Source organism: Phyllostomus hastatus, unplaced genomic scaffold, assembly GCF_019186645.2.
Source record: "Phyllostomus hastatus isolate PE091 unplaced genomic scaffold, TTU_PhHast_1.1 phas_contig_86, whole genome shotgun sequence".
NCBI classification, from domain to species: domain Eukaryota; kingdom Metazoa; phylum Chordata; class Mammalia; order Chiroptera; family Phyllostomidae; genus Phyllostomus; species Phyllostomus hastatus.
The window spans coordinates 40,287,663-40,314,229 of record NW_025333977.1 but is presented as its reverse complement, the minus strand read 5'-3'; the positions used below and the strand labels follow the sequence as shown (position 1 = coordinate 40,314,229).

Here is a 26,567-nt window from a genome sequence, read left to right as displayed (position 1 = left end):
AGTGATGGGTCCCCAAGCAAACAAAAATGCTGTTCGCTGCATTAAAAATGTCATCACATGGGACTGACATCATGTGGGAGCTGGGGGTGGGCTGGATGGAGAAGGGCAAAGGGAAAAAAACTGGGAAAACTGTAAGAATAAACAATAATAAAAAATAAATAAAATTTACAAAAACATCATCCCTAACGTAACAGTTTCATTAAGCTGTACTTTAAAATAACTTACAACTAGATTCTCTGCAAATTCTCAAGAAAAATCCACGTGGAAGCCCAGATTTTCTTCAGAGTCCGGAAGCACAGCCCACCGAGTCAGGGCGGGAAGTAATGTGCTCACGGGCCTGCCTGAACACACCTGGGTGCAGGGGAGGTGGGCTCTTAGAGACCAAGCCAGGCAGCTCTCAGCTGGAGCTTATCAACTGCAGGATAGTGAGTCCTCAGGGTACAGCTGGGCCAGGCAGCTCCGTGGCCTTATGGGAGCCAGACCTGGGAGACAGGCTTACCGGTCAGGGCAACCCTGCATTCTGCACAGCGTGGAAGGAACACATCTGGAGAACAATGGTCAGGTGTCAGTGTGAGTGAGTGAACGCTGCAGGGGAGGGATAGGGTTCCATCAGTATTCCTCATGCCATTCTTGTCCTTGGCTTGGAAATAACTGTGGATTGGATCTTGTTGTAATTTAACCAACGTGGTATGAGAATAGTAACACTCACCATGTGCTGAACTCTTGAAAGTGGTTTAAAATGTATTATTTTATTTTTACCTTAAAAACTCCATGAGTTCTACTGTATACTCACACATACACATGTTTTTTAAAGAAATGAGGAAAACAAGGCTTAGAGAAGAATTTCTCTGCTACCTGCACTTAGCAAGTAGCAGAGCCAGGATTTTAACCCAGTTCTGTCTATTTGCAGGGCCCAAGGGCCCCACCCTCATACCATCTCAGGAAGAAAATCAGGCTAGAAATCAGAACTGAAGTCTTCGGTTCTGTTATTGCTCCAACAAGCTAGCTTTGTGGTGTTTTCCTTTGAGGATTTATTTCTGCTGTGCTTTCAAACAGTTTGAGTCTCTAAAATACTTCAGAGCTCTAGCATTCAGATATATTCATTCATTCATTCATTCATTCATTCAATAAGAATCTATTGTGGTAGGCACTGTGTTGTGGGAAAATCAGATGGTGTCTCTCTCTGAATCTGCAGTCTGAGTGGGGAAGGTGGACACTGGATAAGTAACTAGACATGTGACGTGTCCTGGAGAGCAGAGTGCAGGGTGCCACTGAGTAGGGCTGAGGTCAGGGAAGAGCTCCTAAGGGCGGTAAGAATCAGCCCTGATGATAAGCAGCAGTCAGTCCGAGGATGGAGAATTGAGGGTTGAGGAGAGGATGTGCAAAAGCCTGGGGGAGCACAGTGTGTCTCCAAAGACCTGTCAGTTCCTCGACTGGACACCAGGAGAAAGGAGGCCAAAGAAGGCGGGGGCAGACCTGACAGGACCTGAAAGCCCTGTTGGTGATTCTGGACTTTGTCGTAAGGACAGTGCCAGCTGATGGAGGGGTTTTTAGCAGAAGAATAACAATCATATGTGTAATTTATTTTTTAAAAGATTTTATTTATTTACTTATTTATTTCTAGAGAGAGGGGAAAGGAAGGAGAAAGAGAGAAACATCAACGGGTGGTTGCATCTCATAAACCACCCCCCCGCCCCCCCCACTGGGGACCTGGCCTGCAACCCAGGCATGTGCCCTAGACTGGGAATTGAACCGATAACCCCTTGGTTCATAGGCCTGCATTTAATCCACTGTGCCACACCAGCCAGGGGCCATATGTTTAATTTAAAGATGTCATCGGGCAGTGTGGAGGTAAGCCAGAGGGAAGCAAGGAGGCAATGAGTTAGATCATGGCTGGGGCCATGACAGTGACAGTGCGGATGGAGAGGCGTGAATGGATCTGACAGATGCTCACTGATCTGTGATAGGCCTTGGCGGATGATTGTGTGTGGATGTTGAGGGAGAGTAAGAGGTAAAGATGACGTCTAGTTTTGGGCTTGAGCCATCAGGCGAGCAGTTTTACCATTTAGTGAAATGGGGCAGAATGGAGTGAGTGCAAGCCAGGAAGATGACAATGAGCTTAACTACGAGAGACCTTTGAGAAATGCATGGGATAATGTTAAATAGGCATTGGGAATCACTGGCAATGAAATCACCATTGATGCTGTGGGAGTTGATGCAATCTAGGGAGAGAAACTCATTGAGAAGAGGGCCAGCATGGGGCTCTGTGGGACTGCAACACCTAATGGTTGGGTAGAGGAGAAGAACCAGCAGAGGAGCCATAAAACAAACAGCCAGAAAGGTAGGAGAGTCAGAGCATGCTGTGGTGAAAGCCGAGAGATGCAAATATTTCAAAGAAGGGGTGGTTGAGGTGCGAGATGTGATGATGGGTCAAGTGGGATATGGCCCAAAGACTGTCCAGCAGGTGTAAGACATGGACACCCGGGTACCAGTGGGGACAGTGGTTCTTGTGGTGTGTGTGCTGCGGCTGGTCTGAACATACAGCTTGCACCAGTGATCACTGGCATTGGCTAGACGGTCTTCTAACACCTGCCATTGATTTAGAATATATCTTGAATTCAGGCTGGGAAACTAAGAGCTAATTCTCATGGGGAATGCATTTTACACAAAGGGTATGATTTTATAGCTAAGCCTCATTGTACAAAGCAGTAATTTTCAAAGTTTTAGTCTCTTAAAAAATTCAAGATTTCACTTAATATCTGATATTGATATATTAGAAATTAAAGCTAAGAAATATTTAAAATATTTTTTCATTAACCTAGGAAATAAAACAATTTCATGTTAACATAAATTATTTTTTGATAAAAAGGGATACACAAAAATTGCAGCAATAAGAGTAGCTTTTAAAAAAATTTACAATTTTCTTTACTGTCTGAATTGATATAAGGTAACTGGATCCTTATATCTGCTTCTGCATTCAATCCATTGCAATATATTGTTTTGGCCGAAGTACTGTACTTAGCTGCATAATGCGCTCCCGTGTATAATGAGCGCCCACATTTCTGTGCGCATGATACACAGGATTATTATGCCCGTTATTATACCCATGGTATGTAATCATTATACCCATGTATAATGCACGCCCTGTTTTCCCCGCAAAAGTTTGGGCAAAAAAGTGTGCATCATACAAGGTAAAATATGGTATGTGAAGAAAACATGGCCTCACAAAGTAATATAATTAGAGAAGAGAAGGAGGATTTAATAACCTTTTCCCGTGATTGTGACTCTTCCTTGTTACTGCCCCGACACTTGACAAAGGTTGGATGCCGTGTGGAACCTGAAACTGTATCGATGAGCTTTCCGTACTCTGAGATGTGCTCTCTACGTGGAAAGAGTCTTGCCCTATGCCTGATCTGGTCTCATTGCCATTTGGAAAATGCTGGTCTCCTTGGTTATGCAGAGCTTCCAACACATTTCTTTTTACAATTAAAAAAAATCTCATTCATTAATATCATCATCCATCTCATCAGAAAGGGCCTGTGGCTCAGATATGGGATGAGGGGATGGTTGCAACTACTGTCAGAGAGATGGGCAGATCCCACATCAGGGAGAACTCTGTGCTGAAAATTTTAAACTTCAAAGCTATCTGGAGACAGTTTTAATCGAGTAATCACATTGACATTCTGGATACTTCATTCTGGCATGAGCGGGGAGGACGTACGGAAGAGCTGAGGGCGAAGGCCTGCGGTGCTAATGGGGGTGAGACACGCAGACCATGTGATGTGTGTAGAGACGGTGAGGCTGGCACAAAAGACAGTGAGATAAAAACTACAGAAATCAGTGGTTGGGAAGTTCCTATGTGTCTGTCGTACTGCCTGTCACCAAAATACTGAAATCTGGAGAGGAGACAGGTTTAATGGAGAAAGGGTTGGCTGCTCCTTGGACAGGCCGAGTGTGAAGTGTCTGAGGGACGTGCAAGTAGTCAGCTGCAGCCAGGGTTTGGAGCACCGGGAGAGGAACAGGAGGGAGCTCGAGTTCAGAACCACGAGCCGTTACAGGCGGGGAGCTGGCTGGCCAGGGAGAACGTGCAGCTGGGAGAGTGCTGAGGGCAAGCCCAGGAGAGGCCAGTGTTCAGGGAGGTCTGCGTGCACTGTTTTGTTTTGTTGCAAGGAAAACTGGGAGAAAGGGATGTCACAAAAGCACAGAAGGCAAAGAAATGAGAGAAAGAGAGAGAGAGAGAGAGAGAGGGGGGAGAGAGAGAGAGAGAGAGAGAAGGAGGGGAGGGAGGGGAGGGAGGTAGGGAGAGAGAAATGGCCTTAAGGGATCAAGCAAAGTAAATATGAAAGTGTGTGGGTGAATTAGCAGCATGGTGGGGGGTGGGCATTGGTAGCCTTAGTGAGAGGCCACTGGCGGAGTGGCGCTGGTGGCAGCAGAAAGGATGTGGGGATGTGGTGGAGGGGCCCAGCTGGTGACAGGACATGCCAGCTTGGAGTGAGCTGAGGAATGAATGGGGGATGATTTCTTTTTCCAGAGCTTGGCTGGGACTGAACGGAGAGTGCAGAGTTTACAAATATGTGGGCTTTCCAGAAGACACCAATTTATTTCTAGATTCCGGGACTTAAGGACATTTTAAAAGTTCATTTGCTTCATTTCCCGATAATTATATCCAGAGTAGCCAGAACACAGTAAGTTAAAGTGATAGTATTAAATGAGAATGAAGAAAAACCTGTTCGAATTAGAAAAATGTAAAAATAGCAAATATTAGCAATCATACTGAATACTCTGAAGGCCCAAAATCCCAATTCCCCTGTATACCCACATGGTAGATGAGGCACAGACTGGGTAGTGGGGTTCTTAGCAAATAATAAGCCAACCCCTTTCCTGCCTGGCCATGAACAGAAGTCGAACTCATACAGCTCACACTGTGTCCTCTCTCAGGCAGCCAATCCATAGTCTCTTTAAGAGCTTACTTTGAATTTCTGTCTTTGCCCTTCCATGTTTCAGCGTAGATAAACCCGGGCTCCTGACCTCTACCCTTCGCAGGGAGGAGCTGCTGGGTCTGAGCTGATTCCCTGGCAGTCAGGGGTGCCCTGCACAGGGCTGCCTGGGTCCCAAGCACCTGGGTGTGGTGAGGCGCACCGAGGAGCCAGCAAAGCTGCTTCTACTTGCAAACATTTCTGGGGAAGCAGGAAATCTCTTAGCTGCAGCCCCCAAGAGTCTGCCTTATGAACTCACCACCTCTCCAACTTCTCTGGCCTCCTTTGCCAATGATAACTTCTCCCAACGCTTCCTACTGGGCAATGCAGTTCATCTGTGGTTGAGAAGCAGTTTACAGGATAGTGAGGTGGCTAAGTGTACGGACCAGGAACCAGGTTTCCAGAGTGGAAATCCCAGCTTTGCCATTTACAGACTAAGCAAACTCTGATGAAAGGGAACAATTCGTAGACAGTACCTGTCTCTCAGGATGGTGGAAATTAACAGCATTCATGTGGGTTAAGTGCTTACAAGTGTCTGACACATAATAAGCACTCAATAAATGTTAGCTGTCATTATTAAGGATAATGAGGATTCAAGAGAAACCTTATGCCTGGTTTGGAGACAAAAATATTAGGATGCTTTCCACTTAAGAATAAATGTTCTGCCTGACTTAGCTGTACCAGGAGGCTTTTCCCGTGGTTACGGAACAGTTTTAGATGCTAAGTTTAACCGAAGGCAGAAACTCACAGGCTACCTGCCCTTTCACGCATCGGGTCTGAAGAAGGATGTGGCTCTAAGAAGGTGATTTCCACGGGAGCAGTAGAGCACGGAGAGAAGCACAGCGCCTGCTCCACGGTCCGACGCTGGGCTCCTGCCTTTCTGAAGATGCAAACCACGTCTGAACTCGGTGTGTGCACGTCACTGCCTTCCACTCCTCAGCAGGGCCTCTGTCCTGACACAGTTTCTCCCGTAGGATTGCTTTTTCCAGAACCAAAGATGAACTCCTGGTTACAAATCTAGAACACATACACGCTTAGTAGGTAACTGCATCTCCTTTATGATGTAGCAGCCTTTTGTTAGGAGATGTTACCGAAGTTGTGCAACAAGTGCAAAATTTTTGCTGAGATATGGGCTACCTCCTCATCAATAACCTTAAAAATAGAACGTGCTCTGGAGACTCAGAATTCACGTAAAATGTGTAAAAGGGCAGGGTAAGTGCCATCTTCCCCTGCTGAAGTTCAGTAATGTGACTTTCAGAACTGAAATGTTTGACGTTTAGAACAAAAGGTTTTTATGTAAGTGTGTGTAGGGTTTTCTTTTAGCAACAACTTGGCCAGTGTGCTGGAAGTGGTGCAGAGTTCTCTCTTCAGGAAAATACAAACTTTTTTCTTTTCTTTTTTCTTTTGCCAAACAGCTCACGACATGAAAAGGAGAGCTGCCGTCTCAGGATAGCAGAGCACGCTATCCTGAGGCGCTCAGCACACGGCCAGCCCGTTCAACACTTGCTCTTTTTTGTGCGCTCTGCAGTCAAACCTACATGTGATCACAGGAGGACTTTGCCAACTCACCAGCCTTGGAACTTCGGGCAACCTCTCTGAGCCAGAGCTCACCAGCTGCTCAAATGGTGCTGACACCGACTTTAAGAGGTGATGCACTTCAAGTGCCTGGGATACAGCTGGCATTTAATAAATGAGATTATCAGATCATCGTAAATGAAGCTAAAGCTCTATGCACCTCTAAGAAAGGCCAGAAATCCTGTTATTTTCAGAAGCCATTAGTGGTGTCGTCACTTATACTCACTGAGACCAGAGGTGAACAGAAAGCTTCAGTTTAAAACACAAGTTGCAAGTGGTGACTCGCGGGCAGGTGGGGCAGCGTGCTGGCTGAGGATGTCTTTGACACACGCTGTTGAAGATTTCAAAAAATTTTAAAAGAGGGAGGTTCCCTGTGAATATCCAGGTCCCTGATCACTCACGGCTCCTGACTTCAGTCTGTACGCAACACCAACAGCTCTGGCCTGGGAGTCAGGGGCAGGGCTCTAGCTACTCACTGAATGTGCTGCTGCTTCTCTGTGGGCCTCTTTCCTTCTTCTTTTTAGGAAACCAAGAGCAATTGTTCTATACTTCTAATTCATTTTATAGATAAATGAAGTAAATCTGAGGGTAAAAATGATATAACACCTCTAGAAATCACACCCTACTCTGTAGTTAGCCAGGAAGTAGAAGGCTTGAAAGTATTTCGGAATACATGTAACCGGTTGCGGAAAAGAGTCTCCGCATGAGAGGCATCAATATAAAAGCCATGGTGGCTCAGAAAGCAGCAACTCTTTTTAAAGGAAGAATGACTCTATTTTATACACGCGGGAAGATTCAGGCTTGCCACTACCAGATGTTGAACGGGCAGACGTGCGGCGTACCCATCTGCTCTGGGAAATTTCCCTGTTTCCACATTCTCATCTTGTAGTTACTTTGAGGAGGGTGAGCACGCCACGCCTGGTCCGTGGAGGCTTTCTGCTTGGCTGGCTTCAGACAAAGTTACCATTAACTCCCCAACCTGCAAGAAAATGATTTGACACAAAGGATTCCAAAATGTCCTCCTCTCCCCCTACAAGCCTGCAAACAAATGGTACAGGAATGAGGTCAGAAAGGAATCCCCCGCCCACCAGGCCTCTGAATTCATTTACCTACCTCAGAGCCCATTCAGAGGAAGGGGTGGGATCGGGAACAAGAGATGCGTGGAGGCCAAGTGGAGTTTGGGGGTCGAGCGCTACGTTACAGGATTTGACAGGCCTTTGCCTGCCTTCAGCTTCTTTGTGTCCCTCACAGAATAGAGAGGCACAAACTGAGCAGCACACGGTCTGCGGTTACACCCTTGGACGGCGCGCACTCTTTGCAAATGCTAATAGTATTGTAGCATCCTGTCAGCCGGGAACACAAAAAAGGATGTTGATTTTCACATGAACCAGAACAGGCCCATTGTACACAAGTTTGTGACCAACTTGTAGTATCTGCACATCAAAAGCCCGGCCAATCGCAGGGCACACAGCTGGCAAAGCGCTCCGACAGGGGCGCCCGGCGGAGAGAACGGGATCCAAATGCCTGGTGCACCCACATAGTGACAAAACAGCACTCTGGATGCACTGGAACTACAGTCTCACAATCCTGATTCTGTTATGACCACAGCAATTAGTATAATGAGCAAGAATGCAAATATCTCAGGTATTTCAAAAGAGAAATCTAAGTGTATGAAAATGGGAGTGGCTTTGTGCTGGCTGAGTCTCATATCTGTAGGGGCAGCAAAGGGAGGGATGTTCAATTAAGCATTCATATGAGGAGGTTCTAATGAAGGAAAAGATAGAGAATGTTGGCTGGAAAGTACCCATTTCAATTCCAGTAGTCTCGGGAAACTAGGGACTCTCAGGGAAAGAAAATTAAGTAAACAACATGTAAAATATTCCTGAAAATGAATTGAGTTGAAATTGTAGACTGCCACGCATAGCTTTCCTTCAGTGTTAAATTTATTAGAAACAAGAAAGCAAAATTTGGGGAAATAACATACCATAGGTATTAAAGACTGGGGTTAACATAGTGCAATATCTTACTAGTTGGGCTTACTCAAAAAGATCTTGAGAATCTGCATAGGTAAGATGGGAAAGGTAATAGGATTAACATGTTGAGGAAAAATTACAAAGTCCTCATTTTTACTCCTAAGGCTTAAGGTCTGGAGGGGAGGTGAGAACAGAGCCCTCTGAACCTCGGTCACTGCCTGTCCTCCAGGGCCCACGGGAGCCGCACACCACACCTCTGCTATTTCCATTCTTGTGATGCAGCAGCAGCTCACCAGGTCAGGGAAAACCACCCTGGGCCACTTCTGTCAAGTTCGCTCATTTTTCATTTTCTAGGAGCATCACTACGCTATTTACTTTCATAAGTAAATTCATTTCCCTGATAATCAGGCTTATTAAATTTAGACTTTGCTACTCATGAGAATGACCTTAAGGCTTCTCTGAGCCTATTTCCTCATTGATAAAATGGAAACAGCACTGCCTCCGACAATGGATGCAAAACACAAAGCATACTGGGTTCTTTGCCCTAATCAGCAATTGTCAACCCCTTTCACCTCATGGCACACAAAGTAATTACTAAAATTCTGTGGTACACCAAAAAATGTATTTTTTTGCCAATCTGAGAAAAATAGGTATAATTTTGATTCATTCACATGGGACGGCTATTACTTTGGCTGTTGTCATTTTGTAATTTGGCAGTCTAAAGGAACAGAGGTCAGTGCTTCTGACTAAATGGTCAGGAATTACTTAATGTTTTAAAAATTCTTGTGGTACACCAGTGTGCCCTGGCACACCAGTTGAAAATGGATGCTCTAGGTTTAAGTTGTTTTCTTAACTTCAAAATTTAAAAGAAAACAAAAAAAGTTTCATGGGATTAATACTTGGCAAGATATCGGCCATTAAGAAGGCTTCAGGGGGATGTCTAGATGGATCCCACAATGTACATGATTAGAGACAGCATGCTTCCTTGACCCTACAAAGACCTTTATAGCACAGGCCCTTGTTAGGTGTGTGACTACCCCTGGGTGGCTACAGATGAGGCAGCTAGCTGTAGACCCTTTCTTCCAACACATGTCAGGTGCCTCCTCCTCCCGTTAGCGGTGCTCATGGCGGCTAGGAGGCAGGTTCACTCCTGTCACTGCGTGCATGCTGTGTTCTTAAGGCATACATTAGGTGACTTCCGGTTTTTACTATATTATAAACTGATCGTAGAAAAAAATTGTACTTGTGACATGTAAGGGTACTGGCTGTGCTGCACTCAGAGCGCCAATGACCACCATGACTGCACTCCAGCCCTCTGGACAAACACATTGCTCAATGGAGAAATAGTAAGCACTGCATTTCGTTAATGACTGCCTGCATTAAGATGTGTGGAAAAGAGGTATTAGAAACAAAAATGAGACACAAACTAAGGAAGCATAAAAAAGATTGGTTCATCTTTTAAGAGGTAAATTAACTTCAATATTTCTGGGCAGCTGAAGCAAAGAAACAGGTAAGGTCTTGAGTCCTCTTTAACAGAAGGAAAGTGGCGTGTCCGCGTGTCTGGAGCAGGAAACTTAGCAGTCACGGAATTACTGGCTCATCCTTTTCTTAATGAACTTAAGTGATACCAGGGACAGGCCATTCAGTTTTCTGCAGAAGATGTGCATTTTCTTCAAATAGGTACAAAATAGTGTCCATTGATGAAAGCCACAGACATTCGATAAATTAAGAGGTAGGTAAAGGCAAGTCCAGGCTGTTTTGATTTCTGATGATTTAGCCTAATTCACAGGTAAACTTTAGCAAAGCAGGAAGTTGGAGTTAACCTATTCCCTACATACTTTCTCAAGAGGTTTTGCAAGCTTTGGCAAGTACCAAAACATGTCAAACCAAGACCATATTTTCTGACCAGTGGCTAGTATTTGAATTTCTAGGTTGTTGCTACGCTGCTCTGTGATGTAGTCACTCCAACAGTAAGCGCAGAATGGACCTTCTGCTTTGAACTCTGGGGAGGGTCCCCTGTGCTCTCTGCACAGCCATAGATGTGCCTCTGCAGGCAGCGGCTGGCAGTGTCCTGGCGTGGTGACGGGTCTTCCGTGGCCCCACTTACCTGTATATTTCAACAAAGGACTTTTTGAATTTTCTCAAATGCTTGTATAGGAACCAGACTACACTTGGGTTAATTAGTTAAATGCAAAAACAAAACAAAGAACAAGAATTCTTTACCACAAAAGGTGAAGGAGTGATTTAAAAACATTAAAAAGTTGTAGTTACTTCCTTGTCTTTCAGAGAGCAATCATATATAACACACATTCAGGTTTTCAAGCTGGTAACTCGCTGGTCATTTCAAGATACAGATTTAACCCAATGCCTTGTGATACACATTTGTCTTACTCTTTACAAAAAATAAAATGGTATTCTTCAGGTTAAAGATCACTCACATTTAAACTTTCCTGAGGATGTCCTTTTTAACCTTTGACAATTTTTGTAGTACTTGTCTTATCTCCTTAGTTTTCTACATCTATCAGCTTAGTCTAATATGTGTAGAAAATGACCGTTTCACCTTTCACAAACTGAGTATGCTTGATTATTGTAAAAAAGCATTTTGTAATACAATTAAATAATACATCTGTATCATTTACAAGCACATGGTAGCTACTTCATTTTGATAGAGATTAACTCAATTGGAAAAATTAGAAGAGAAGAGATAAATTATTAAATTTTCAGGAGGTAAATTCTTCAAACTTTTTATATACATGAAGATTTTGAACTTGAATTGTACAAAAGAAGGACACATTTAAAATACAACTATTTCTCAGGCCTTACACTAGAATTGGTCTGTTAGTACTGATAAGCGAAGCAAATGCTGATGGGATTTAAACGGAGCGTTCCCTATAAACCTCCTAAAGGAATCAAAGACTTTGTCTCTTTCTTGACATTTACTCACCAGAAACACACCATGTGTCGGCCACTGTGTGCTACTTACTGAAGTCATCATGACTTTGAGTGTTTTCCTAGTTTTGACTTTTAGCCAGTTAATATGAATCCTGGAGAAGGCACATCCACATTCTGCCTTCTTTTACACATCAAATGATCAATAAGTATTTAATAAGCATCATTTATGAACAAAGTTCTGGGAGAAATAATAAATGAGAAACGAGAAATGGGAGTTCATAATCAGGTGGTAGATAGAATTCGGTGATCTTTAAGGTTACTTAGTTTTAAGACCTAGTTATGACTCATGTATAACTAACTAAACACGCTGGCATTTTTGGTATATTTTACCCTCCCAAATACCAAAACATTTTGACAAGTATCAAGACATGAATAAAAAGGTGTTGTCTGACCATGAGATTACAACTGTGACGTGTGAGACGTGAAGTTAGGGCTTTCAGAGAAGAGTCACATCAGAGGCTTGTCATCCCACCAATCTGGCTATGCCCGGGGGTCAAATTATGACCGTAGGTGAAGAGGTCTCTCTCTCCATCATTAGAACAGAGAAAACTTAAAAGATGCTCTCTTTAGATAATATCTTTAATTACTCATCTACACAAATGACCTTAAATCAAGCACAGGCAAAAGATAAATTGCAATAACATCTACATGTAGTATGAAGGCTTTAAAAAATAATACAAAGTTCACTCACAGTGCACAAGTAAAAACAATGTTGTTTGAAGTATTTAAACACAGCCATGATTGTTCAGCAGGTAAGCATATTTATAAGCACATTTCCACACTGCTCAAGTACCTGAAACTACAGCTTATACCAGCTTAGAGAATTGAGATAAAGAGCATTACTTTGATCCCCTCAATTAGAAAACTAAAATACTGTATTTCTTTACACAGATAAATAAATCTAAAATAAATAAATATAAAATTATAAACTAATTAAGGAATTTATCTTTTAAACCTACATTCTGAGTCTTACCATCAGGTATAACATTCCCAAATCGTAAGTTTAGGAAACACCACTCTCTGCCATGTTCCCTACTCATTTTTCACTCTACGCATTGGCATTTGGAGGACAAATTACTTGTGGGAAGGAGTCTGTTGGACTAAAGCCCGGAAGAGGGGTCTAATAGGAGGAGAGAATACAGTCAAGCCACTGAAACGGGGAGACAGCCTCATAGGCCCACCCGCTCAGCCGTGAAGCCTGGGGGACTTGTGTCCCGTTGCGCACCACCCCCACAGTCCGATTTCTACATCGGTGCCCTGGCTCGGTGAATTTCAGACATCATTTCTCTGCAGTTGTCCAGTCTTCCACAGAGAGCTCTGTTCATGCTATTCTTTGCTAATCCTGACATGAGAAACAAATAATTCCTGGTCTAGTTAGAATTTAATTTCTGTACATTGAATTTCTGAAGTGATTTGTTTAAATTTGAATCATTTGTAGTTTTTGAACTACAGACACAACACAAGGATTTACTGTTGAGAATCTGAATTTTATTATTTTCTTTTATTAACATGTTTTTAATTAAGTACCTGGCTTTAAAAAAAAAACAGGCATGCTTAGTGTGAGATCAGCAAAAAAAGAAAATATCTATCATCCATGAGAGATGTCATATTACTGATGAGGGTGGGAAAATGTCTGGAGTCCTATATAGTTATTTTTAATAATATTCATTTTTATCATCTATTTATATATTTCAATCACAAATACTGATCTCAAAGAAATAAAGACACCCCACCCCCCTTTCTTAAATTTACACAAAGGGATGTGGCAAAAGTACTTCCATAATACTAGCCTTTTGCCTGGGAGAAACCAAAGAACACAGAGCTGAAGGCATTTTTTTTTCCTACCTAGAGCTCACAGAAATAAACATGGTCCTGTTTCCTTTCTGACTCAGACACAGACCTGCAGTTGTGTGAAGTGGCTGTGTTTCACAGCTACAAGAGAATGAATGGTTGCACAGTGTCTGCTTCAGGGAGGGGTTTCCCCACTGGCCAGCACTGGTTAGAAGGAGTCAGCCAGGGAGGTCACCTCCTAATCTTGGCACAGAACAGTGGGGGCCCCCTTTCTGTCCCTTCACCATCCCCAAATCTGACAGACACAGGAAGTGCCCTTGACTATTCATCCACCAAATAATGATGTCTACTGCTCCTAGCTGCTGGAAGCTGCGTCTGCTTTTTTTATTAAATAGCATAAACCAACTGAACTCTCAGTTTCTGAAATACTTTGTGATAGGCTTCAAACTTGCTTATTAAGTGTCAGACCTTGAGAGAGATCACAGTGAAGGATGTAGTGATGTTAAATTTAAAAAAAGAAAAGCGCCAAGTGGCAAGGGAACTGTTACCAAAACATAATTTCTAGAAAACTGCAAACTATAAAATAAAAACTATTACACAATGGGCACTTTGATTAGAATAATAAAGGCTTAATGAAATGGCAGCAAAGAGCAGAGTTAAATGAGTAAAACATTTGAAGTAAAAAATGGCATATTTGTTTGCTTTAAAGTCCTTTAGCCAATAAAAATACTTATATAAAACGTGAAAATGTTGTGAGGGTATTATTGTAATTGAACTGCAGTAAATTAAACTTTGTATTTTTCTTTAAATATTCAGTTAACAGGGGATGGTGAACATTATTCTGATTGCTGAAATAATTTCTATTTAAAATATAGGCCTATGAAAGAAAGCCCTTTCCTGTTGCCTAGTTGAAATGTTTGACAACAGTCAAAATGTAATTACTCAATTGATTATTCTTAGTCTTCCCTATCCCGTGTCACAAACCAATAGATCTGTCGACAGGTAAAAAGCCACTGTTAACAAAAAGCCTAGCTTAACATCCAAAACAAATGAATTTCAAATAGATACAGAGCAGAAAAACATCAATGGAATCAAATAGGTAAGCTGTGAGTGACTTAGCTTCTAAGGCAACTCTCTAAACTGTCAACAAGCGTTGAAATCTCTTTCACTGAATGTACACGGAATTGTAATCCAAATTACCCCATATGAGGGGTTCTTTTGTTAACTAGTTTTCTTTCACGTGAAGAATATAAACTGAATTATAATGGTCAGAGAGTTTCTGGACAGAGAACATTACAGACACGGACAGCAACTTAGTAGGTTACCATCACTTCATACACAATTGACAGCTTTTAGAAAACTGCTGCAAGTGTTATCTCAGAACACCCAGCATTCCCGTTCTGGACAAGGACCTGGCATGGAGTGACACCGGCTAACGCATGAGTTGGATTAGTGCTGCCACAAGTGAGACGACAAGCAGGAGAGCAAGTTTCTTCTCTTTAGGACTGAACCTAGCGGTCAGACCACTCACACCATCCTGATCTGCCACCTCAGTACAACATGAATCGGATGTTAACGCCGTTTCCTTGCTCTTCTGTTCAAAAGGCAGCCGGTGGGTAAAGTGCCTCTAACACACATAAATTATTTTTATCCCATGACTTTATTTTATGGTTAGAAAGGTGTGATAGCAGGAGGGAAAAAGGCAGGACAAAAGACTTTGTAGTTTTCTTTCTTCAGAGATATATGCTGAGGTGATGATATTATGAGTAGGAATCTGTGAAAATAAACACATTTGATAAATTTAGGTCTGGGGAGACATTACTGCACGATCTCTAAAATGCTGAAGCTTAACTGCCTAAGTTTGCAATTTGCTAGTTTTATTAAATTTAAAATATCACCTACCATAATCTAATATAATTTCATCAAAATGGCATATGAATAAAAAATACTCAAGTTCATTTCTTAGAGAAAAAAGTAAAACCACAATATGTTAAAATGGATCGGTAGAAGGAATCTGCACAGGACTGTGTTGGGCATAAACATTTTCAGCAAGTGTCAGAATGTGTTACTTAAAACTATCAGGCGGAGGAACTCCACATATGTTAAAATGATCATTGAGGAACTATTCTTTAAGATGCTCAGTAACTTTTATAAAATGATCAGAATGAAGCAAGGCCACCATTTTGCCAGATTTTCTCTTTTAAACGGATTTGAAAGGTACATTAAAACAGGTCATCTGTCTAATTCACAGATGTTTGTAACGGTTCACAGAGGCAAACTCCCCGAGGGACGGGAAGGGCCCTAGAAGCCACAGACAAGCAGGGAACAAAGGTGGCAGGGATGGCTGCCCTGCCCACCAACGCCACCACTGCCTGGCTCTTCGTGCGGCCCTGGCGGCCTCCTGGGGCAGACTCCCGGGCAGGAAAAGGCTTGTTCCAGCAGCAACAGTAACTCTAGATATCACACTGACATCGTGGGGAAGTGACGCTAACTATCATGCAAAGCAATGGCTGGCTTTGGGCTTCCTCGTTTCATTAAAAAGAGAAATGTTGTGTATATTTTTAGTGGGGCTTCTGTGACATCATGACTCTCCCCCCCAACAAAACACATTTCTGAACAAAAAAATCAAATGAACTTTTGTGCTGAAGAGAATCTTCAAGTCAAGAAGGTTGTCAAAATGTTTATCTCTAACATTAGCTAAAGATAGTAATTATGATGAGGAAGGTGATATCGTAACACTGATTAAAAAAATTCATACACAAAGTTGAATAAGATTTTTACAAACACAGACACTTAAAAACAATGAATTATTTTTGGCCTGTGTTAATGATTATTGATATTTAATTTCTAGATACGTTTTTGTATACATCTGACCATCAGTCTTACAAAAAAGACAAACAAAACAGTTACAAAGCAGTAATCGAAAGCATTCTAACTTCTTCCTCTCAGCCCTTGCTGGTGTACTGTCGGACAGAGTCCTGCTTCCCTTTCCAGCCTTTCTTAGACACACTGCCCCCACAGTACGGCCGGTAGGTAGTTTGAGGTCTAAGGTCCTTTTCAGTGCAGCTAGGGAGAGAATCTTTTACATTTTTTACTCCTTCCAGTTCTGACTGTTACAGGCTGCCTATAGGATATGGTTCACAGATAAAGTGATTAGTTAAATATTTTAAACAAATAATCATGTCTTAATCATAGCATTTTACCTTTCTAAACTTCTTTAACAAAAAAAGACCTAATCATAATTCTTCAGCAATAATCGACAACTGACTCTGCTACTAAGCAGAGTCTCCCAATGTTCAACACTTCGTGGGGAACACGCCGGCAGTGCCAGACCGCAGAACTAGACAAAGGAGTCCCACGCCGGGAGAGCAGTAAGTTCTAAGGCTATCTGAGTTACTTTAAATAGGAAGAAGGTTTATCTAAATGTTTTAAACATAAGAGAATAAGATTAAGAACAATCAATAAAATTCTTAGTCAAGCCAAATAAAAAGTTTTGCAAACTAATATATATATATAATTACCCACCAAACATGAACAAAGAAAATGAAGAGTTCAATTTTTATATGAGGGAAATTTATGAGCTACCTACATATTATAAAATATCTTAGCCTGTTCACCTTTTTTCTGTTCAAAATGAGTTGTAGAGAATATTTTTAGTTCTGCTCGAAGGTGAATGAGTTATTTAAAATAACATTATACAACACATGAAATGTACAGATGCCTACTGTTAAAATTATTTTTAAGGAGCAAGTAGTACGTGGTGAAGGAGAATGACAAATTTTTAACATATGAATTTTGCATTTAGTCAGTACCAATGTAGAAAGCGGACTTTTACTCACTTAATACAATTTATTTCTCCTGATGAAGAGCTTCAATAAAAGCATCAAGTTTTTCTTGAATTTCTCTAACTTTCTCTGTGGAGATAAAAGGAGATAAAATTAAAGACATTTATTTTTCAAAGGCATTACAAATCACAGAAGATAATTACTCAGTAAGTGGTCTGGGACACTTTTAACTGTTTGGTAAAAGGGAAAAAGGAGGACCTTGACACCACACACCACCTTATATCCAAATGAAGGTCAAATGGATTATAGTTGTAGGTGTTAACATCTTTTTTTTGGAAAAGGAATGTGGGATTTATGATAGACCCTTCTGAGATTCTAATAAAAGTTATGGAATCTTACACAGAAAAATGTATGTATATACAATTATGTATAGAATTATAAGTTGTTCTTAGATTCTCTGGAGTCCAGCCAAGGACTCAGAGTTAGCAATACCTGGAACAAAAGAAAATATATAAAATAATAAAACTACTTAACAAAATTAAAAGAGAATTCAGATATTTAACTGGCCTTAGGCTGAGACATGACTTTCTAGGTATAAAGTAATGGGAAGAGTTACAAAGGAAAAGATCAGCAAACATGACCACATTAAAATATATACCTTTATGTCAAAATATTCTCAAGTTAAAAGACAAAAGAAATTGTAGGAAATATTTGCAACAAACATGAAAAGGGCAATAACATTTTAAAATACATATAAAAATTACTTTTCTAGCTGTGAATGAAGAAAGGAAGGTTTAGAAACACCAGCACCATTAGACAGATTTACGTTATTTTATTTGATTTTAGGTTTTCATGTTTACAGACTTCCAAAACAAAATCTATAATTTCTCTCTGAAGTGTAAAGGTTTTCCTCACAAATGCAAACTATTCACTGTACATGTCAATCTCTTAGTACTAAAAATGAAAAATGGTAATTTATTCCACTTCACTGCTAACTTAATCATACAACTCTTATTTTAAAACATAGGTTATAATGAGCACAGTAACAAATATTTCTGTCCTTTTAACACGATTTAACCTGTTAATGGGAATTAACAAAGTAAACAACTGGTTCAAAGCTAGTGATGTAAAGGAAAAAAAGCAAAGCATTTTACTTTATAGAAAAATCATAAGATATATTGATATTCAACATTTACATCTTTCACATTTAAAAATACTCTAACTAAAGATGAAAGTATTCCTTTTTACCCAAGAGACAGTACTTGTGACAAGCAGCCAATAAAAATTACTCCTTTTATGGCTTCTTATTAGCATTATAGGAACTCAACCAATCCTATCATGGTTACATACAAAGAACACAATGTCTTGCCCTGGCTAGTGTGGCTCAGTGGACTGAGCACTAGCCTGCGAACTAGAGAGTCACTGGTTTGATTCCTAGTCAGGGCACATGCCTGGGTTGCAGGCCAGATCCCCAGTGGGGGCGTGGCGCAAGGCAACCACACATTGATGTTTCTCTCTCTCTCTTTCTCCCTCTCTTCCCCTCTGTCTAAAAATAAATAAATAAAATCTTAAAAAAAAAACAGTGTCTTTATATTGTTTTCCAGTAATTTAATAGTTCTAATCCTTAGTATTTTGAAACACAAAATCTACAGAAAAACTCCTATTGTTGTAATCAAGTTATTCAACAAGGAAATATGGGAAGTTTTCACAAAGGGAGCATTAACTCCTTATATAAATGTTAAACCAGACAAATTAGAAAAAATAATCCCAACCTATCTCTTGAAAGTTTAGTCTGTATTTTTTGTTAGTCTGTACTATTTTTTTAACCAGCAGTCGAACCAATAAACATACTTCCTTTCTCAAAATAAGGACTATTCTTATTTTTAAAATTAATTCATCTAGTTGCTTAGAACAGCTTCACTGATTTTCCTCAATGAATATTAGAGAGTTCCACATAGTACAGTTCATCAGTTGAAGAATTTTTAAGAGGAGGAGCGGGTAGAAGAAAATAAGTTTTCTAAATTATCTTATAAAATTCTGGAAATGTATGGGATCTTTAAAAAATTATCTAGCTTAATGAGCACAACAAATGGAAATCTAAAACAGGTGTTTAGAACCTCAGCAGCTCCGCTCACTGAGCAGTCAGCGCCACTAACTGCTCCACCAAAGCAGTTCCTGTTGAGCGGCTCCACTAAACATTCACTGGGAACTCCTTCTACTTGGGAAAGCGGTACTGTATGAAGAGAGGAAACACAATTCTGTCTGCACCATGATCTGCATAAAACCAGGCAGCTGCAGGGCCAGCTCTATCCACCCCGTGCGCTGTCCATGACCTCCATCCTCAGGGGCAGGCTATCTGCGAGCCGGTGGTACAGTAGCCTCACTCACAGACTTTTCAGAGTAAGATCTATTTGTGCTGAAAGAGACCGAGAGCCACTCTGAATGCAGGCGTCTAAATCAAATCCAAATTCTTCTGAACTTAGAGACAAGCGTGTTCTTTTTCTAAATGAATGTAAAAGGAATATTTATCTACTTTACAAAAAACACAGAATAAAAAATTCCAAATTTCCCATAAAAAGCTGTTTTTACAAATGTTTTACAATTGGAATATCACGGTACTATCACCACACCCTGAAACCTCAAGAATGACACAAAGTTAGGTCAGGCTCTACAAAGTAATGGGGGGAGGGGGAAGAGAGGAGGAGAGGAGAAGATGGAAGTCAGTATTTTAAAAAATTCACTGTAATAAGTGTATCCTTTTAACACCAAATACAAAATTTCATTTCTTTGGTCAATCCTTCACTCATAACGTACTTAATGCAGTGACATGGAAACACAGATGATCTCCTGCCTTTGAGGAGAATCCCTTGCTGACTCCCCCCCTCAGTCTAAGTCTGTGGGTGTTTCAGGGTGATTTCAAATTTTATATGGTCCTCATACAACTCCGCAGACACCAGTGGCAAGGATAAGGCCATTATGTCTGGAGAGGCAGCCCGCCCACACTCCTCTGATTGCGAATGCACACCAGAGCTGCTGCCACATGCACACTCCACGTGGTAACAAAACAAATGCTATTATTTCTAGTGTATTTGTTGTACATTTTACCTTTTATGTGAAACAAGACATGTTTTGGTAAAAATTATGGAATCAAATAGTTACCAAGCACCTCCTATACTGTTCCACAGCTAGGGATGACTAAACATATGTAACACGTTGGTGTCATCTGACAAATATTATCTCTTGAGCAGACTTGATCTATACACATTTGGAGAAATCCTGAGAAGAGTATGAAACTGGACAAAAAAAAATCAGCATCTTCAGTGTCTACAACAATGTTTGAGTCAGTATACATGCTCAATAAATACTTGATAAATGATGAAGTTTCCAAAAATATAGCCTAGAAAATAAGTGCTGTATGTTATCAAGAAGAAAAAAAAAACTTGACAGGTTTCCTGGATGTTACACCAGTGACCTAGAGGGCAGAAGCCAGGAGCACAAGAGCTGGATGGAGCAAGCCTGGGAACACGGGGCAAGGTACGCAGGGACAGTGAAGATCGAGGCAAGCTAGGTGGGTCACCTGAACCACATAATCCTCAGTTCTAAAAACACAATGCCAGTGGAGAAAGAAACTTTAAATTAATTATTGCACCTTATTAAGAAGGTTCAAATATGCTGACTATGCACACAGCTTTAGAAAGGAAACTGGCTTCAGGCTTTATAAGGAAGCTATATATTATACCAAGCTACATATTTTTACACACACACACACACACACCCCAAATAATAAGCAGCATTATTTCCTATATTTGAATTCATTCATTTTAAATTCTGATGTAAGTTTTCAGCACTGTTTTGTATACTAACTATGCCATCCGCTGCATAGAAAACGGAATTATCGATAAAAATCAAGGCTGAATGTTAGCAACTAAAGCTTTCTACTTTCTGAGCCTTCAAAACTAATGTTCCAGTTATTAGTGTTTTCAAATCCCTGAATCTTATTATATTTAACTACTTTTCCATTAGAAATTACTTTCCCATAGAAATATGTGTACAGATTACCATGACTAATTATAAAGGAAACTCCCTTTTCTGTTAAACACTTGCATTAAATATTTACAGCTAGAGAATTCTTGTAAAATCTGTGACTGACTTGATAAATTAAACCAACTCAGGAAGGGATTAACATACTGCTATTTCTGTTCCACTGAAACAGCCAATTCTACATGTAGTGAATACTGAGTCTACTTTCCATTTATCCAATGTTTACTTAAAAGATGAACTATTTCAAACATCAACTCATTGTGCTTCTTGACTGAGTCATGAATATTCCCATAATCCCCAACTCATAAACCATCAGGCTCAGGGAAGCTCCTTTTTTCCTGATCTTCAGATGACTTGACACCCATTCATGTTTTGGGTCTCTTTATCGCCACATGAAATGATACTGCTACTCTCAAATTCCTTTTGAGTCTTCTGATACTTGCTCTAAAAGTCTCAAATATAGACTAATCTGTAATTAGGTTTTGAATACACTGTGAATACGAAAGGCCAAACCCAAGGGAAGGTTCACTTCAGTGGTTAATAACAGTTTAAAACAGGAACAAAGAATCACACACAAAACTCTACCACATGCACTGAAATAAACCCTTTACAACTTTTAATGTTTTTAAAGAAGGCACAAAGAAACAAACTGCAAACTTACTGATGCAGTGTATGTTAAACAAATCACACATCCAAATATCCTAATATGCCTTTACAGAATTGTTTTATGACATGCTACACACACACTTTGTACTGAGGACAGCTTTAGGTGAAGAAGCTGCTCACTAAAGCACTGAGAATTAAAAGAACACTTCTTATTATGTAATATATGTTGTTCCTGCAAAGTCTTGCTTTTTTTTAAAAATATTTAATTTATTTATTTTTAGAGAGGGAAGAGAGGGAGGGAGGGAGGGAGGGAGAGGGAGGGGGGAGAGAGAGAGAGAGAGAGAGAGAGAGAGAGAGAGAGAGAGAGAGAGAGAGAGAGAGAGAGAGAGAGAGAGAGAGACAGCAATGTGCGGTTGCTGGGGGCTGTGGCCTGCAACCTAGGTATGTGGCCTGACTGGGAATCGAACCTGCAACACTTTGGTTCGCAGCCCGCGCTCAATCCACTGAGCTACGCCAGCCAGGGCTTTTTTTTTTTAAAGTCTTGCTTTTTAAAATTAGATAATTATACTACAAATGCTCTTTAAAAGTTCAGTACAACCCAAAAAAAAAAAAAGATGAATAAGAGACCAGATTCATGATTCTCAAAACTATACTCAAAATCTTCAATTTAGCACAAGGAAAAATGTGTACCTTTTACAGTTAGTTAATCAAAGGAAGAACCAAAGAGAGCTAGTCAAAGGTGTGTAGCTAAATCTAACACTTCTGAATCTTGCCCTGGTAGATTTTTTCCTACAAATACCCACGATTATTTTTAAACAGACTCATTAATGAAGACAGACAGATCACACCCTTTTACAGAAGGAGGAGTCCTGTGTCCTGGGCAGGTATGTGAGGCTGGTACGGTAATTTCAAAGCGTGAGAGGCGCGGGGGTGTCCCAGACTTCTAGGAGGTCTGTGAACGTGGTGACAGAGTTCTCTGGGTTACTTCCATTGCTTCCACAGTTCCAATAAAAATCTTTGTTTGGGCTAGAATTACATCTACTCTCATAACAATTATTTGAGATGTGGAGATGTAAGTGTAGCTATGTTTCTATTAAAGAGTGTAAGTATATTATTGCAGACAAATCTTCTAAAACATGGACTTAACAGGCATATACAAAAGTGAAAGGAGTGTGATGCAAAAAAAAAGTTAAAAATCTCTGGTCTGACACTCCTAAATAATCAATAGGGTAGTTATTTTATATGACTTTTATAAAGACAAAATATAATGTATTAAAAGGTACACAATATTGTGCTCAGGAGAACTGTTTCTAGTGCCAGCTTTGCCTTTCACCTATGATGTAGATAAGTCACAGTCCTGGTTTCTTTATCTATAAAGGGAAGGAATCTGTCCAGAAGCATCCAAAGCCCAAATTACTTAAAAACTCAGGACTGACATGCACTATTATCATTATGCTTTAACTGGATCTTTTAAAATATTTATTGTCTTTTGTTTATCACTCAGTATCTTTTTAAATTTCATGTTAAGCTTCTGGTAAAAATTCCAATCACAAATGACAGTATTATTCTCACATGGCTATATAATTCATTTTAGAAAGGTCAGTTTTATGCTGCTTTTCCCATAAGTGTGGGACTGCTTGTGAATCATTATACATGCTTAGAAAAAATCTGTCTTTTAAAGTCACTCAGCTTAGCACAGAACTTGCTATGTAATTGACGTCAGTCAATATTCACTGTTCAGCCACTCATAGTTGAGTGATCTGATTTAACCAGTACTTAGTTCAAACATTAAAGACAATTATTTTAAAAATTTGTTATTTTCAATCCCCAAAACAACATGATTTAGGGGAAAAAGCTGCCGTAAGAAAGTCTTTGAGATAAATTATAACATGTCTGCTGAATAAAACACAGCTCAAAGTGACCTGTGGATAAATTTGACTGACTTTCTTTGGGGGCTGGGGGTGCTGTTTTTACTCTAACCATTTCCACCTTTCTATCTAGCACCTGTTGGCTAATATAATCAAGACCTCTTACAGTACATTGTTGATATTTTGAGGCCAATTCTCCAAAAGATTTCAGTATGGATGACCAGAGAGTAGCCTTCCTTATACTCAGGTCTTTGTATTTGGTTAGGCCCTTCAACTTTCATAAGTGGATGGCAACCCTAATTCCACTTTAGCTAACTATTAACCCTTATGGATCTGCCTTTAACTAATTAAGAGTAGCACCATTCCAGGTGTGTGTCAATGTGAATGAGTGTAAAACCTTGAACTTTCTGCTATCTGAGACCTACTGAAAGGCTTAGCTGTACGAAACAGTATTTACAGATGATTGGATGGAGGAATGTATAATCCATCTATTTCTCTAGATACTATACATATTTCATCTTTGGATAAGGCAAACAAAGTAGCTATAAATCTGGACTACATCACTGATTTTGCTCAGAATTGCTTACGTTACTGGCCTACATTGAGAACATTAAGAGCCCCATGAAATTCGTGATATTTCGTTATATGCATGTAATTCGTTATATGCAGATATCTGATTCACTCTATCATGTATCTCAGTGTTCCTTTTATGAGAACTGATGGAATTTCTCTCAGTGGTGTTCTGGGAATATCTAGGTTTCACCTAAGCAGCTGCTGTGTTGGTGTCTGACAGTGACCATAAGTCATGAAATCAGCTCTGCTTCCCATTTTGCATCCACTACTAAAAGCTCAGGGCTAAATCTGCACCTTACTTACAGCAAAGTACCTAGAACCCTCGGGCATGTATTTTGAGAGGGTACCAATCTTACCCCAAATTTCACATTATTTCACTTGCCTGGATTTTATTTTCCCTTTCATTTAACTTTTCCATTAAAGTATTTTTACCTCTTGCACAAGACAGGTCTTTGTAAGCTGCCTCAAATTCTTTTTTTGGACAAGGCAGGGAATTAAAAACAAACTATCATGCTAGTTTGTAGAAGACATACCACTAGGCAGCTGATTCATACAATATATTCTAAAAGTGGTCTCTTTTACACCATTAAAGCTTTTTATGTCAGTAAATTTAAGAATATTTGGGGGGCAATATTTGTCATATTTAAACTACTATGAATATATCTGCATGGGAGAAAAGAGAAAATAACTTCAGCTCAATTCTTGGAAAACTCAATGATTAACATCTATAAAGTATTTATTTTCAGTAACTGAAGAAAAAAATCATAAATTTTATGTGATCTATTATTGTCTTTTAAATGTAAAAGTTAGATTAATTCTATCTTAAGATTATAAAAGTCTACAGTGAATTATTTCATTCTGTACCCAGTACATAAAATACTCCATGTATTAGTTACATATATCAATTCAAATTATGGTGGAAAAAAATTTTTAACAGTTATTTTATATGCTAACTCATTAATAATACATTGCTTTATTTTCTCCAAAAAAGTTGGAATAAATACCCTATCTCAAAACTAACATACTCTTTTTGTCCCCGTTGAACAGTCTAAATATAAATACAATTTTTAAAATATGATTTAAGTAATTAATTGGGAAAGATTTTGCCTAGTAGCCAATAAAATATTCAGTCCCAATCAATTAAGGATTTAAAATAATCCATCATTTTTTCTTTTTCTATTTCCTCTTATTCTGAAGTATATTTTATCCTGAATTTTGTTAGGAGAAAAGTTGAAACATTTTAAGAAAAGGAAAACCACCCAGGCAGTCCTTAAAGAGACAGGACATCATTTATCACTTGCAAAGACAGATTTATAAGAAGAGGGCCCCTTCTGTTCCTTTAAGACTGCAAAACAGATGGGAAGTGAATGGACAGTCAATGGGACAAGAAAACACATGCTGCTGTATGTATGTTCCCAGCATAAGAAAGAGGTCAAGATTGTAACTGCATGACTGGGTCCTGGAAAGGGTCTTTCTTCAAGCTGTTACAAAGACAAACGCTGTTCCTCATCCTGCTGTCAAACTGTTATAAATATTGGTTTGTCAAAGACCTTCAGTGCTGAAGCTTTAAAAAGGAGGCGTAACAGATGAATGAATCATGAGAACGATTCTTAAACAGTCAGCTCATTAATGTAATTTTAAAAGTAAAAGAAAATAATACAAAACAGAATGTAATTCTGAGTTATGAACCAAACTAAAGGTTTATGAAAAAAATATGGAATTAAAAAATGACAGGTTTTAATAGTTATTGAGATGAAAAGCAAAAATGAAGTATAATATCTCTTAAATAACATGCTGCATTAGGACAAAGTATTACGAAACTTATCACAAGGAGAACTAATAGGCATTCATGTTTCATGAAGCTGATTTCATAAGATTTCAGCTCTTACTTCTTACAACCCTGCAAGGAGGCATCGTTACTGATACTGGTTTCAGACGCCGTCACAATAAGGCTCAAAGAAATGAAAATAACTTCAGAATTAATTTCACATATTCATTAATCTAGAATATCACCTTTAAATTTTAAGTCACAATTTCTTTTTTTCTATGAAAAAGGAAAAGCAAAAATTGACATAGCAATAAGAATACACATGTAGATTTATAAACCTGGGTTATCTTTTTTGAAGAAAAACTATTACATGTCTTTAGGAGACAAATTCAGTGTCCTAGAAACTTACACACTGAAAATACTATAAAAAAATAAGCTAAATTATACAAACTTGGTTGGTTATCTACAGTCACCCACAAGAACAAACCTAACGATCAGAGATGAACAAAGTCCCAATACAAATCTAGAAAGATATCATCTCTAACACATGTTATTAGCTCCGCCTTTGCCATATATTTAGGAGACTAGCTATATAATTTCCCTCAATGAACATCCATTTCCCCAACTAAACAATGGGGATAATACCTTGCAAGCCTCCT

At 39.6% G+C, this 26,567-nt stretch overlaps 1 protein-coding gene across 4 annotated transcripts in view; it reads right to left on the bottom strand.

The window, feature by feature from the left end:
- Nucleotides 1-12,037: 12,037 nt before the first annotated feature.
- Nucleotides 12,038-26,567, bottom strand: part of OPA1 (OPA1 mitochondrial dynamin like GTPase) — a 92,915-nt gene continuing 78,385 nt past the window's right edge. For all 4 annotated transcript variants that reach the window (XM_045851058.1, XM_045851060.1, XM_045851059.1 and 1 more), the window contains 2 exons: nt 17,107-17,181; nt 12,038-15,041 (listed from right to left, as the gene is read on the bottom strand). In XM_045851058.1, coding sequence (XP_045707014.1) covers nt 17,117-17,181 — 65 coding nt within the window. In that variant the 3' untranslated portion in view covers nt 12,038-15,041; nt 17,107-17,116. The remainder of the gene's footprint in view (nt 15,042-17,106; nt 17,182-26,567) is intronic.